The sequence below is a fragment of the Trichosurus vulpecula genome, chromosome 3 (assembly GCF_011100635.1).
Source record: "Trichosurus vulpecula isolate mTriVul1 chromosome 3, mTriVul1.pri, whole genome shotgun sequence".
Taxonomy (NCBI): Eukaryota; Metazoa; Chordata; class Mammalia; order Diprotodontia; family Phalangeridae; genus Trichosurus; species Trichosurus vulpecula.
In genome coordinates this window covers 23,474,244-23,488,862 of record NC_050575.1, presented here as the reverse complement: position 1 = coordinate 23,488,862, position 14,619 = coordinate 23,474,244, and the positions used below count along the sequence as shown (strand labels likewise).

Below are 14,619 nucleotides of genomic sequence, written 5' to 3'. Positions count from 1 at the left end.
CTGCAGCCTCCCTGTTCTTGTTGCCAGCTCATGGCTTTTCTTACTGCTTCCATCCCTAGAAGACTACAGTTATCTCTTCCACATCACAACTTTCCCCATTGTGGTTTCAATGTATCATGGATCGGCATAAGAAATTAAATGCGAATTTTGGGGGAGTTTTGCAGAAGCTGCAGATGACAGTTAAAAAGAACTCAGAAATGCATAAAATATATGTATAATATCAGCATATTTTAATCTTTTAATACCATAATAATTCAGCTTTCTTCTCTGGCATGAAAGGCCAAAAATTTTTATGCAGATTTTCCAGGTAATGGGGGTGCCATGCTCCTAACCCCCTCAATGTGGAAGGGATAGCTATATTTCCATCTTCCTTCCTCATGGTTCTTCCTACTAGCAACTCTTGCTTTATACACACACACACACATATTTTCTGGGTATGTGCCTTGATTCCATTGTATTATGGGGAAGTGAGCCTTTTTGCAATTGGCCTACGTATACACCTCCCTCCCTCCCCACCCACTGTGTGCTTGCTATAAGCCTTTATACTATTTAATATATTCTGGGAATTTTCTCTGGCTGTCCTCCATAGCTGGAATGCTCTTTCTTCTCCACCCAACTGATTTAAGTCCTACTTTCTACTGGAAGCCTTCCCTAATCTCTATTAATTCCAATGCTTTCCCCCTTTTAATTATTTCTTACTTATCCTGTATATAGCTTGATAGACATATATAGATAGATAGATATAGATATATGCACACATATATACATACATATATGTATATATTTGCTTATTGTCTTCCCGATTAGATTGTAAGCTCCTTGAAGGTAGGGACTGTCTTTTGCCTCTTTTTGTATCCTCAGCACTTAGTACAGTGCCTGGCATAGCGGGTGCTCAATAAATGTTTATTGATTGATTCATCATGTGTGAGAATATTATTATAAGTGATGGAAATAAGGCAAAGATGGAGGAGAAATAGGAGATGATGGTTCTGCACCCAGGTCAGAGGTCATGGTTATTATAATCAATTAGATAGGCATTGATGTGACAGTATGAGAGCCCAGATTAGAATAGGACTAGTCTACCCCTCTGTTGCCCAAAAGATATATTTCATTCTTCTGTTTGATAGTGCCAAAAATAGTATAAGGACTTGATCTTCATTAGTGATGTATCTAACTGTAAAGATGCTATGCTCTGATTCATTTATAATGTCTTTCCGTAAAGGAATTAAAAGAAACACCCTCATCAAACCAAAAACAAAAAAACAAATAGACACTCATTTGCCAGACTTTAAATAGCTGAACTCAGACAATAATTTCATTCAGGGAGCAGAGACTTGGAGTTCTTTGTAGAGGAGACTCTATGGCAGAGAAATAAGGATTTCCCTCTTTCCTTCCCACTCTTCATTGTCCATAGAGTCTAGTAGTGACTTGCCCAGTTGTAAATACCCAACCAGTAGTTCAATGGTTCTTTAGTTTTGAGAGAATTCAAGGTCCAATGCAGGGAGCAGAAACACCCATTCAGAGAAACAGTCTAGGATAGAAACAGCTTCAACTATAGGGCTACCATCTTGGGATCAAATCATTGAGTGTGAGAGAAAATTGGGAGAAGAGCGAAGAAGGAGTATAGCCCAGAAGAATATATTGATACTGCCCTAGATCTACCTTTTCCTCCACCCTTGTCTAGTCTCTAGCTCAGAGAAATACACTCTTGCACACTCCATAATATCCAAATTGAGCTCTGATAACTACCCTAAAAGATCTCAACTTCCCTACAAAATCTGGAGTGCTGCAAATTTAGGGGAGTATGTTCATCCATATATATTATATACATATATAGATATATATTAGATCTTAGAATCTTTTAAAAAAATTTACTTATTTATTTTTAGTTTTCAACATTCACTTCCATAAGATTTTGAGTTTTAAATTTTCTCCCGTTTCCTCTTTGCCCCCTCCCCAAGACAGCATGCAATCTGATATAGGCTCTACATATACATTCATATTAAACATGTTTTCACATTAGTCATGTTGTAAAGAAGAATTAGGACCAATGGGAGGAACCATGAGAAAGAAGAAAGAAAACAACAACCATAAAAGAGAGCAAATAGTGTGCTTCAGTCTTCTTTCAGACTCCATATTTCTTTTTCTGGATATGGATGGCATTTTCCATCATGAGTCTTTTGGAGTTGTCTTAGATCTTTGAATTGCCAAGAAGAGATAAGTCTATCAAAGTTAGTCATCACACAACGTGGCTATTACTGTGTAGAACGTTCTCCTGGTTCTGCTCACTTCACTCAGCATCAGTTCATATACGTCTTTCCAGATTTTTCTAAAGTCTGCCTGCTCATGATTTTTAATAGCACAGTAGAATTCCATCACATACCACAACTTATTCAGCCATTCTCCCATTGATGGGTATCGCCTTAATCTCTAACTCTTGGCCACCACAAAAAGAGCTGCTATAAATATTTTTGTACATGTGAGTTGTTTTCCCATTTTTATGATCTCTTTGTCACCCATATATTTTAACTGCATCTATGGTCCAATTTTCCTATTATTTAAGATGTTTTTTGAGAGGTTATAGGTAACCCTCACCAACATCTCCAGAAGGAAGTGTGTGCCTTTCTTTAGAAGCCAAACAACAAATTTAGCTTCTCCTATGTCCTAAAGCCATTTTCTAAAGCTGGGCTTCTTCACCTTCTTTTCGCTCATGGACCCCTTTGGCAGTCTGGACTCCTCAGAATAGTGTTTTTAAGTGCATAAAATACAAAGGATTATAACGTAAGTCAATTATATTGATATACAGTTAGAAAAATATTTTAAAAATTCACTGACCTCAGGTTAAGAACCCCTGGTTCAAATTTTCTCCCTCCTTCCTTTCCCTCCTCCCCAAGATGGCATGCAATCTGATATATGTACAATCATATTAAACATATTTCCACGTTAGTCAGTTCATGCTTATTTCAATGAAAATTTCAGACACCCTCCTTAAAAATCAGATTTTATTGGTGCTTTTTTTGGTTTTTACACCACTGTCACTTTTTGATATATTACCACCACCATTCTCCCTTATACAAAGAACAGTTAAACTCACTCAGAGAGAGTTTAACCACATCTGACCAGCACTCTTCACCAAAAGGAAGTGTGTATCAGCATTGGTCCTCTAGAGACAAGATTGGTCATTGCATTTAATCTGAGTTCTAATGTCTTGTGGTGTTGTTTTCATTTCATTTCATTATGGCCCCCCCACACACACACACACACACATATACATATATGTGATATCACCCTTATGATGTCATGGGTCCTCTTTGAGAATGAAGAATCAACAATAACAACTATACACATGCACGCGCGCGCGCACACACACACACACACACACACACATTGGTCTTTGCTCTACATCACTTCATATAATTCTTACCATGTATATTTTAATTCCTAATTTTTATCATGTCGTATGGAACAATAATCCATTAAATTAACATACCACATCTTTTCAGCCATTTCCCAAAAGATGGGAAGAGCTTTGTTTCCAGAGACTGCTGCTAAGACTATTTTGTGGAATATATGGAACATGTGAAATCCTTCTGTCACAGACCTGCTTGAGGTATATGCCCAGTAGTGGAATTGCAAGGTCAAAAAATATGTATGGGCTATTTAGTAGCTCTCCTCACATAATTCCAAAGTGTTTTTCAGAAGCCTTGGACCAGTTTACAATACAACAGCGTATTAGTGTACCTCTCAATAACAACTTCGTATAGCCCTCTATCTTTTAACATGTTTGGAAATTTGCTGGACATGAAATGAAACTTCAGAAATGTTCATTTGGAACATTTCATGTGGTTCCTTACCTCTTGCATTTATTTTCTGGCAAATTGTTCATAACCTTTGATGACATAAATTAGGGAATGGCTCTTGGTCTTCTATATTTGTGTCAGTTCCTTGTAGAGCTTGGCTTTCAGACTTTCATTTAAAATATCTGATGCAAAGACATTTCGCTCAAAAATTGTTTTGTGTGCTAGTTGTACTGGTTCTAATCACAGGGGGAAATTTTTTTAGGTTTATGTCACCAAAATGATCTATTTTGCCTTTTGCAATCACCTCTATCTCTTGTTTAGTTGCAAGTTCTCCCCTTAATCAAAGATCTTAAAGGTATCTCCTTCTATTCATCTCTATTTTTATGATATGGTCTTTTATATTTAGGTTGAATTTGGAGCTTATTGTGGTAAATGGTACAAGTGCTGGTCTAAATCTATTTTTTCTTACAGCCTTCCACTCTTCTCAATAGCTTTGTGAGTTTGTCAAACACCGAGCTATTGCGTTTATTTGCTCATAGGATTTATTTATCTATTCTCTTCTCTAATCTACTTTTCTGTATTTTAAACCAGTATCAAATTGTTTTGATAACAGCGGCTCTGTAGTATATTCTGAGATCTGGTAATGTTTGTTGCTATTCACTCATTCAGTCCTGTCTGACTCTTCATGACCCCATGGACCTATGGGGTTTTCTTGACAAAGATAATGAAGTGGTTTGCCATTTCCTTCTCCAGTAGATTAAGGCAAAAAGGAGTTAAGTGACTTGCCTAGGGCCACACAGCTAGTGTCTGAGGCCAAATTTTAATTCAGGTCTTCCTGAATTATCCATTGAGTCATCTAGCTGCCTTTAACATCTGCTTATATTAGGCTTCCTTTATTACAGCATTTTAAAAATTATTTCCCTTGAAATTTTCAAACTTTTCCCCCCTAACGAATTATTATTCCATCAAGTTCTATAAAGTAACTCTTCTGATCTCTTAAAGTAGAATTGTGATTTTAAATGATAGACCTTGTGCTCATAAAATTAAAGAGGCCTATTTCTCTAAGGTGCTCCAAGAAATTGAATGTGTTGTTAGTTTTTAATCCCAGATTTCTCAAACTTTGATCAGTTTTACTAAAATATGCAAACTGTTTCAGGCCCCACTCTGATTTTAATTAATGTCATGTGCTCAACTGAGCTGACAAACACTATAACTAGATAATAAAACTGCTTGGTTCCTTTTATAGACTTAATTACAAGGTACAGTCACCTAGGAAATCCTATTCCATGAGAAGAAAGGCAGAAACTAATGAGCTGCAGGAGAAGGAAAGAGGTTTTAAAGTATACAGCTGAGTTTGAACTTTGGACACAGATCTGAATCTTCTGGACCTTCCTTCTTCCTGGTTATGTTAGGATAAACTGGCCATGTTAACTTTTTTACCTAATTCATTAGCAAGACAAGGCCTAGAACTTTGAGCTTCCCCAACAAATATTTTTTCAGCTAGTTTATGAATTGAAAATGCTACCTATCAATCTAATCCTAGAATTGTACAATCATAGAGCTGGAAGGGTATTTTGAGAATATTTGGGGCCAGTTTGTTGCTTTCAGGCAAGTGAACATCTAAGCCAGGAGTTGTTAAACTTCTTTGGTGCATGGACCCACTTTGACAGTCTGGCAAAAACTTAGGGACCCTTCTCAGAATAATGTCTTTAAAAGAATAAAATAAAATACATTGGATTATAAAGGAAACCAAATGAATTAAAATAAAGATAAAACTTTTTTCCTGCCCAAGGTCACAGACCTCCTAAAATTTATCTACAGAGCCCAGGTTAAGAAGCATCTTGTATAGGTAGTTTACTTATCTATTAAACATATTAAACAAATATTTGATATTTTTGATGAATTTCTCATGTCCAATCAAAATTTCAAATATTTTTTTGGGGCTGGGAGTTCTTAATCTGAGGTCCAATGGCATCTGTGGATGGATTTCAGGCAGTCTATGAATTTGAATGTGAAAAAAAAATTACATCTTTATTTTCACTATCCTCTAAGTGAAATTTAACATTTTTTTCCATTGTAAATGCAGGCCACAAACCCCTTCTAAGGAGTCACAGATTTCATCAGTCTGCCAGAGGGGTCCTGGACCCAAATCACTAATTTAGATCCACGTCATCTTGTTTTTGTCAGAATTGTTAACTAATCCTCCACGAAAAATTTGCTCTGAAACTAGAAAGTAACCGAGTTCTCAAAGGTTATATACAAGCAGAGCTAAAGTTCGAACTGGTACAAGCCAGAAAGGCTTTTTGAGGTTATGAGCTTTTGACCCAGTAATAAGCAAAGAGTAGCTTAGATAAATTCAAGTCTCATCATCAGGTTGGACTCAGTGATGAATCTTTGCCCACAGAAATTTAGGAAGATCATCTAATATGCAGGGGACTTGTGATCTGTACTGTGGGGTGCCCACAAGGAGTATATAATGGATGTTTCACCTCGAAGTACATAAGTATTGTTAACTGATTGAGGAAGTGGTCGTTTAAAAAAAATCCTTCACATACTTGAAATCACCAAAATGCTTCACAGAGAACAAGTTGCTCATTATTTGGTATTATCCTTCCTCTGTCAGATAGTTCCAGAAACAGCTTTGTTAATTAAAGCAAAATATATAGAAATAAGCAAGATAATTGTAGAAAGTATAACCAGCCAATTCTAAAAGAATAGGATCACAGAAACAGCGATCAGAGGGGCAAGGACCAGTGACATTTTTTGTAATGCCAAATGGTTATAACCACTCCATTTTAAAAAATAAATTTTATTGATATCTTTCATTTTCAATATCACCCACATTTCCCATTTTATTGATCCTCCCAGAAAGTCATTCCTTTATTAAAGAAAACAAGAAAAAAACAACAGTTCAGCAAACCAAAACACTGAAAAAGTTTGACCTGTACGCAGTGTTTCATACCCTTGGTAACCACCTCTGCAAAGAGGAGGGAAAGAAGTGGTATCTTCTCATATCAACTGGGAGACCAAGTTTCAACATAATTTTGCAGTATTCAGTTTTTGCTGTTTTGTAGTTATTTCTTTCCATTTACATTCATTGCATACTATATTCATTGCATTTACTGTTTTCCTGGTTCTGTTTACTTCACTTTGCATTGATTCATATGTCTTTCCATACCTCTCTGTATTCAGTGACTCAGTCAGTAGTTATCAAGCATTGTGCTAAGTACTGGGGATATGGAAAGAAAAAACAAACAGTCCCACATGTCAAGAAGCTCATAGTCTAAATGGGGAGAAAACATGCAAACAGCTAGAGACAGTTCTTGCTTTATGCAAATGCAGACCTTCTGGAGACCTCTACATAAAGCAATTTTTACACAATGTCCCCCTGGACTAGGGGGATGGAGGGAGAAGGAAAAGAGGCCATATGCCCATGGAGGGAGGGACCAACACACAGATAAGTCAGTCAAGGAGGGACCTGGCCAGAATGGAGAGGAGGAACATGTGGAGGGGGGAAAGAAGGAAGACTGGGACACAGACAGGATGGACTACATGGGACCAGGATGGCAGTGGAGACCTGACACGTGGGCTTAGTAAGCAAAGGTCTTCTTTCTCTGTGCTAGAGGTCTCAAGCCAGGCCCCCAATTAGGCATAGCAGTCTTTCCAGTGTATCCATTCTTCTGAATTCACTTGGAAGGTTGTTTTGGGTTTTTTTTTAAGGTTTCTTTTTGGGGAGGAAGAAGGCCACAGAGGGTTGAACTGAGGGCCATGAGCAGAGAGAAAGAGACCGCAGTTCTGAACATTGAAGTTAACATAAGGTTTGGGGTTTTTTTTTTGGAATATGGATTTCTTTTGTAATTTTTTATGAATTTACATAAAGCAAGAACTGCCTTATGTACAAATACACTACATTCAGGATAAACTGGAAACAACGTATGGGGGAAGGCACTAGAATTAAAGGCAATCAGGAAAGGTTTCCTGTAGAAAGTGAAACTTTAGATGGGACTAAAAGGAAGCCAGGAGACAGAGATAAACAGGAATTGCATTCCAGGCATGGGGGACAACCAGTGAAAATGCCCAGAGTCAAGAGAGGAATGTATTCATCATATTCATCCTTTCTTTCAGCACAGCAACGTTCCATTACATTTATGTACCATAATCTGTTTAGCCATTTCCCAAAGTACTAACATCTATATATACTCTGTTTCCAGCTCTTTCCTGATGTGGAGGAGGTGACCTGTAAATTTTGGATAAACGTCTCCTCAGAAAAAGTAACTTTAGATATCAAAGAAACAGAGCTACAGGGTTGTATAAATAGAGACCCTCAAGCTAGCAAGAACAGGATAAGATTTACTGATTTCTATGTTGAAGGAAGCCTCTGCTACCTTAGAGATTTCTTGCCCCACCAGGATGTTCTGAAGAGACTCATTTCAGAGAAAACAAACCACTAGGACAAACTTGATCTTTGACAACTTCTGAGACCTGGAGGTTAGGGTTCTAAACCCAAGGTTAACACAGTCTCCTGCAAATCACCTGATCTCCTGTCCTTATTACTCAATATCCCAAATAAGTGGCTGAATAGCCTCATGTTATAAAACCCCATATAGGCATATCTCCCTTTGTTCTAGGTACTGCTCATCCAGCTGGCAAGGGTCCATCAGCAGATGCTAATTAAACTGTTTATTCTCTGACCCTTCCTCTTGATTTATTCATCTACAGTGAAATGGACCTAGATGGGAGGAATTATTCTCCTTGAGGATTTTAAGACCTTTGGATTAAAGGATTCCCCAACATGAACCACAGGAGAGCTGTGGTAAATATTTTGGTGTTCATTGGGCCTTTCTGTTTGTCACTGACCTGTTAGACCAGGCCTGGCAGTGGAATCTCTGGGGCAAAGGGTACCAGACGTTGTATAATCTTTGAATAATTCCAATTTGCTTTCTTGAAAGGTCAGATCAGTTTACAACTCCACCAATACCTTTCCAGATCCCTTCAAAACTGACTTTCTGTCTTTTGTCATCTTTATCAATTTTCTGTGTAAGGTGAAACTTTACTTCTTTGTAACTTCCCACATTTTATGGAACTGGCTACATTTCCTTGTGCCCAAATTGCTAGAATAAATATTGTAATGCTGACAGATTTATCTTTGTGTTTTGGTGTTGAAACTAAAATATATTCCTCATTAACTATGATTGCATCTGCCTAAACAGCTTTCTTTTCAAAACCAAATATAAATAATGTCAGGATTATTAAGGCCTGCACCCTTTACTAGGGTGAGGTAATGGTAATTTAGGAAGGATCTCCATTTACAATTTTCCTTTTTTAAAGCATTTTATTTTACTCATATTAACTTAAATACAAAAAGACCATATACAATGCACAACACAAAAAGAGGATTCAATATGACGCTGTGAATCTCCATTTTACAGTTAACTTTTTAAAAAACTATGTAATGAACACTACACGTTCTTTTCAAAGCTACCCAGTTTTCTGTTTCCTAAGTTTTTTTTTTGTTCTCTGCTGTGTACTTTTGATTTTTTTCTCCTACTCCGCACTAGAGAAGGCCACCATTAGACATAGATGCGTGTGCGTATAAAACCATACCAAACACACTTCTATTTAATGCAGGTGGATAGCATCTTCTTTCATAGGTTCTTTGTAGTCTATTTGAGTATTTATACTACTCAAAAAAACTTAGTCGTTCACAGTTGTTCTCGGAAAAACATTGCTGTTACTGCATACAATGATCTCTTGGTTCGGCTCATTTCACTTTTCATTATTTCATGCCTTCGAAGAAACCAAGGGCTGCTTTCAAATTCTTCACCTTTGTCGTGACTTAATTGGATTTAAGGGATGCAGAGCTTCGGAAGGTCGTCAAACTCACTCTCTCCTCCAGTCACCGATGTCTAATGGCAAGATATGGCCCAAGATGCAGCGGATGACCTTGGCCTTTCTAAATCAAGGTCTTTCCCCAGCCTCAGTTTGTCTTGGGCAGTGCCCATTCAGAGACTAAGGGCTGAAAATTCGAGGCTGAATACTGTGCTCAATAGATGGAAGATTCTGAGTCTATTTTCTTTCTCGATCTTATTAACACTTATTTTTACAGCACCTCCATTTCCATATACTGAATCCTCTTCCCATCGGGCAAGACATCTTTTGCAACAAAGACAAAAGGAAGAAAAAGTCCAGCAAAACTAACCCGCGCAGGAAGCGAGCCTGGCAGCACTCGCGTGGTTCTGAGCCACGCTCGGCACTCCCTTCTCTCCAAAGGGCTTCAGAAAATCTCGCCTTTACACTGCAGACGCTTGCAGGTGGTCCCTTTAACTGGAGCTTCCCCTCGGCCCGGGAGCACCACGAGGCCCGCGCTTTCCCCTCTACCCCCTCTGAGACCAGCCAATCACAGGCACTTCTGCGCAGGGGCTCGCCCCAGACTTGGACAAGGAGGTCCTTGCGCGCGCGGCCTCTAGAGAGAGGCTTCAGTCCGTGGGGCGGGGACACTACCTTGATCGAAGCGGGATCCCGAAGGTCCCAAGGTCTCGGGCAGCGGAGCGTGAAGCCCAGGCCTCGGTCACAGCCGAAGGAAGCCAAACGTTCAGTGGCCCCGCCCCTGGCCCGCCTCGCTCCTCCTTCGCTCTGCGCTGCTAGTTAAGGCCCGCGCGAGTCGGGCCGGGGGCGCTCAGTCTGCCGGGTCCGGTAGTCCGCCGCACCGCCCTCCCGCCCTCCGCGCACGCGCCCTTCGGCGGCTCCTCCGCTCGCTCGTCCCCTCCCTGGCCCGGGCCGTCTTCCATCGCCCCGGAGCCGCCCGCGACATGCGGGACTACGACGAGGTGACAGCCTTCCTGGGCGAGTGGGGACCTTTCCAGCGCCTCATCTTCTTCGTGCTCAGCGCCAGCATCATCCCCAACGGTTTCAATGGCATATCCGTGGTGTTCCTGGCGGCGGTGCCCGAGCACCACTGCCGGGTGCCCGCCTCGGCCAACCTGAGCAGCGAATGGAGGAACCACAGTATCCCGCTGCAGGACAGCAGCGAGCTGGTCAGGCAGTGCCGGCGCTATCGGCTCGCCGCGCTCACCAACTTCTCGGCTCAGGGACTGCTGCCCGGGCGGGACGTGAATCTGAGTCAGGTGGAGCTGGAGCCCTGCCTGGACGGCTGGGAGTACAGCCAGGACACGTACCTGACCACCATCATCACCGAGGTGGGTGCCGGGCCGGGGCCGGGGCCGGGGTCGGGGCGCGGGGGGCGCCGGGCGCGATGCGGTGCGGTGTAGACCGGCGTGCTGCTGCTAGCCGGTCGCGCTGAGATGCGGGCTAGCGCTTTAGGCTGGTGACTGTCATCCATCCCGTCCCTGCCCCTTTGCCGGTAACTAAGCATCGCTGCGGGAGAGAAATCCACCAGAACGACGAGCCCTCCCTTTTCCCCGCAGCCTCTTTGGTTAGGGCGTCTTTGCCGATAACTTAAAAGGACCCATGAAAGCTTTATGGCTTTCAGCCTCCTATAATGCAGCCTTCCGCACACACACTTAGAAGCGGAGTCAGAAAATACACAGGATTAAACAAAATCATAGAGTTTTTCTTCCTTGGATTCTTCAGTTCCTTGGAGAAAGGGCAGTCTTGATACCCACCTACCCGCCCTCCCTACACTGGCATACTTTATATCAGGAAGGAATAGAACATTCCTAGAAGGTTAGAACTACAAGGACTCATAGAAACCTGCTAGAATAAATGTTGTGATGCTAAGAGATTTCTGAAACTTGTGTTTCTCATTTTGCACATGCCGACACAGAGGTTCATAGAGAGGAAATAGCTTGTTCATGGTTACATGGTAGCAGTGTCAGATATAAAAAAGGTGTCTTGTGTCACCAGCCTTTCATCTTATAAGATGTCAAGACACGGTAAATAAATATTGTTCATTTTCAGTAACTTTTACTGAGAACATGAAAAGAACAGACAGGTCTTTAGCAAAGTGCTTCTTCTCTCTAACACACAGAGGCATCCTCTCCCCCCGCCCCCCACCCAACAAATTTTTCCAGGTCATTTGGTTTAAGCCACAGGGGCCTTCGGCCTCGAGGACGCATGTGGCCCTCTGAGTCCTCAAGTGCAGCCCTGGATTTGTTCTGTGAAGTTTAGATTCAAAGGGCCACACTTGAGGACCCAGAGGGCCACATGTGGCCTCAAGGCCACAGGTTCCCCACCCCTGGTTAAAGGGATTGACTCTACATTTTTATGGAAGAACTTCACATAAATGGGATGGGAATCCAAGGGGTGTTTTGTTTCTGCTTCTCATCCCATCTTTACCTACAGCTTAATGACAACCACATTTAAAAAACGAAAACAAATTAATCTGCCCCTAATAATCCATTCTTGGTACCCAACTGCCTAAATGGTATAAATGTGGTTTTTGTGTGCTTCAACCTGAAGGTAATGGTTTCATGGGTCTCAACTGAAAACGAGGTAGATTTTGGCAGTTGTTCATATCCTATGGTGGTGGAAAAGTTTAAAGTTTTATTCTTCATTCAAATTGAGATATCAGTGTTCACAAAGGGCAAATGGTATGATGGAGAAAGTTCTGGGATCAGACTTGGTGACCTGTAAGGTGTCTTCCAGTTTTAACCATCTATGGTTTTATAATTTTTTAAAGAGGGTGGTCCAGCAGAAAGTACGTTGGATTTGGAGTCAGAAGACCTAGGTTTGAATTCTGGCTTTGCTACTTACTTACTACCTATGTCACTTTGAACAAGTCTCTCAACTTCTTAGAGCCTCAGTTTCCATCTCTGTTAAAAAAAGGAGGGTATTAAGAGCAAGTCACTTCCAGTCCTAAACCCTGTGTAGAGGTAAGATAGTGTAATGAAAAGACCACTAGAGATTGGAATCAGGAAATCTTGGTGTGAATCTTGGGTATCTTCAGAATGTTGCTATATTTGTGGTTTAAAAATTCTGAGTCATGCATGTATAAACACCTGCCCCAACATGATGAGAGAGCGGCTACAAGGATTGTGAGCATCATAAGACCCAAGGAAATGTGGGGAATAGTGAGGTTGCCAATCCCGTAGATGCTCTGTCCCCCTCCACTCTGTGGAGCCTGGGAGATTTCAAGGCTATGGCTTCTACCAGTTTTTTCTTCTTCCTGAATTGACTGTGCTTACTGATGACTAATCAGACTTTAACATGGGAACAGGGAAGCGCTAGTTATTCTTATTGTAGATTTGTTATCTTTTGTTTTATAGGAGTCCAGTATAACTTCCTTTCCCCATGTCTTGTTTCAGGGTTGTTATAGAGTTGTATGTCCTTGTCTCCCCTCCAGCTGTACTTCACAGTAAAGTTGGTGTGTGGTTTCCCTCTTGCCAGTGGTAAAAGCAAAATGGTTCAGTGGAAAGGATGGTAGACAATAGACCTTAACCTTTATAGACTTAACCTTTCCAGCCTCAGTTTACTCATCTGTAAAAATAGGGATAATAATTATTTCACAGAAGTGTGAGAATACTTGAAGTCTTAAAGTGTGGAATGGCCCATTTTGCTTTTACCAGAGTACTCTTTATGCATTTTGACAAAAGAATGGAAAAGGTTTGTGTTTATGTTGGTGAGTAGTAGATATGGCTGGTGTCTTATTACCAGAGATTTTTAGCCCAAGATGGAATTTCAGTTCTTTAATGGAAGTTAGGGTAATCCTCCTCAGGATTAACTACAAGCATTTAAAACTAGCCCTGGGGTCTATAGAAATGAGTGACTGAAAGTTTCCTTTGAAAGTAGGATTTGGAGCTGCTTATAATTGGAGAGTTGTCTTTGGTCAATTTGCTAAGCGCTGTAAGTAGCTACCATACATGCTGAAGAAGATACCTAGTTAGGAGTTTAAAAAAGTGGGTGTGGGATTCCTTCCGTAGGTAGGAGGATAGGACTAGATGCCCTCTTCTGTTCCTTCCTTCATCTGGGAGTCTCTCTCTCTCTTACTCTGATGCTTTTTAGCTTCTGTAGTCACACAAGGCAGATGAGGTTTGAATTTTTGTCCTGTCATTTAGAAATACCTTTCTCCTCATTTTGCTAGTAAACACTTTACTAGGCTTCTGGCGTAATTAACCAGCAGCATGCTTCAAGCCTCACCTTTTTCCACACTAGGTGGTGGCGCAAGAACTCTGTGCCCTTTCCCCTACTTTCAGGCTGTCAAAGTTAGCTGAGAGGCAAATTTATCTTTCCCTAAGTTTTCTTGAGGACCTCTAGGCCTGGCCTTCTTATATTTCTTTATTCACTGTGACCATCTGTCACTGTTGGGCAACTCATGTACCCAATCTGACTGTGCTTTCTTTGTTCAGATCTATTTTCTTTCAACACTGTTGGTTTAACGTAGGCTTACCTTCATCACAATTTATGGTTTCGTTTGAGGATTGGCCTACAGCTGCCTTTCCTTTTCTCTTTCTGTGATAGTCTCCCTTTCCATCAAGATGAACGAGGGATCTGGAAGCACTAGAACAAAACACAGACTTCAGATGTTTGTGAAAGTATGGCCACTGATGTCCTAGGATGAAGTTGATAGTTGTAACTGACATTTACATAGCATTTGAAAGCCTACAAAATTAATATAATAGCTAGCATTTATATAGTGTTTTAAGGTTTGCTGAGGGCTATACATATATCATATCATTTGACTAATATACTGCCTTATCCAAGTTCTCCAAACTCAGTTTTCCCAGCTAGAGAATGAATATAATCCTTCAGTACATGCTGACTGAGCAAGTGCCATCTTCCAGGTACTATATTATAAGGAATTTTAAAAAATGAAAATAACCGAATCCCTGTCCTCAAGGAGCTTACCTTCTAGCAGGGATGG

At 40.7% G+C, this 14,619-nt stretch overlaps 1 protein-coding gene across 1 annotated transcript in view; it reads left to right on the top strand.

Moving 5' to 3' along the window:
• The first annotated feature begins 10,228 nt into the window (after positions 1–10,228).
• Positions 10,229–14,619, top strand: part of SLC22A5 (solute carrier family 22 member 5) — a 62,431-nt gene continuing 58,040 nt past the window's right edge. The window contains exon 1 of the mRNA XM_036751140.1: positions 10,229–10,996. Coding sequence (XP_036607035.1) covers positions 10,610–10,996 — 387 coding nt within the window. The 5' untranslated portion in view covers positions 10,229–10,609. The remainder of the gene's footprint in view (positions 10,997–14,619) is intronic.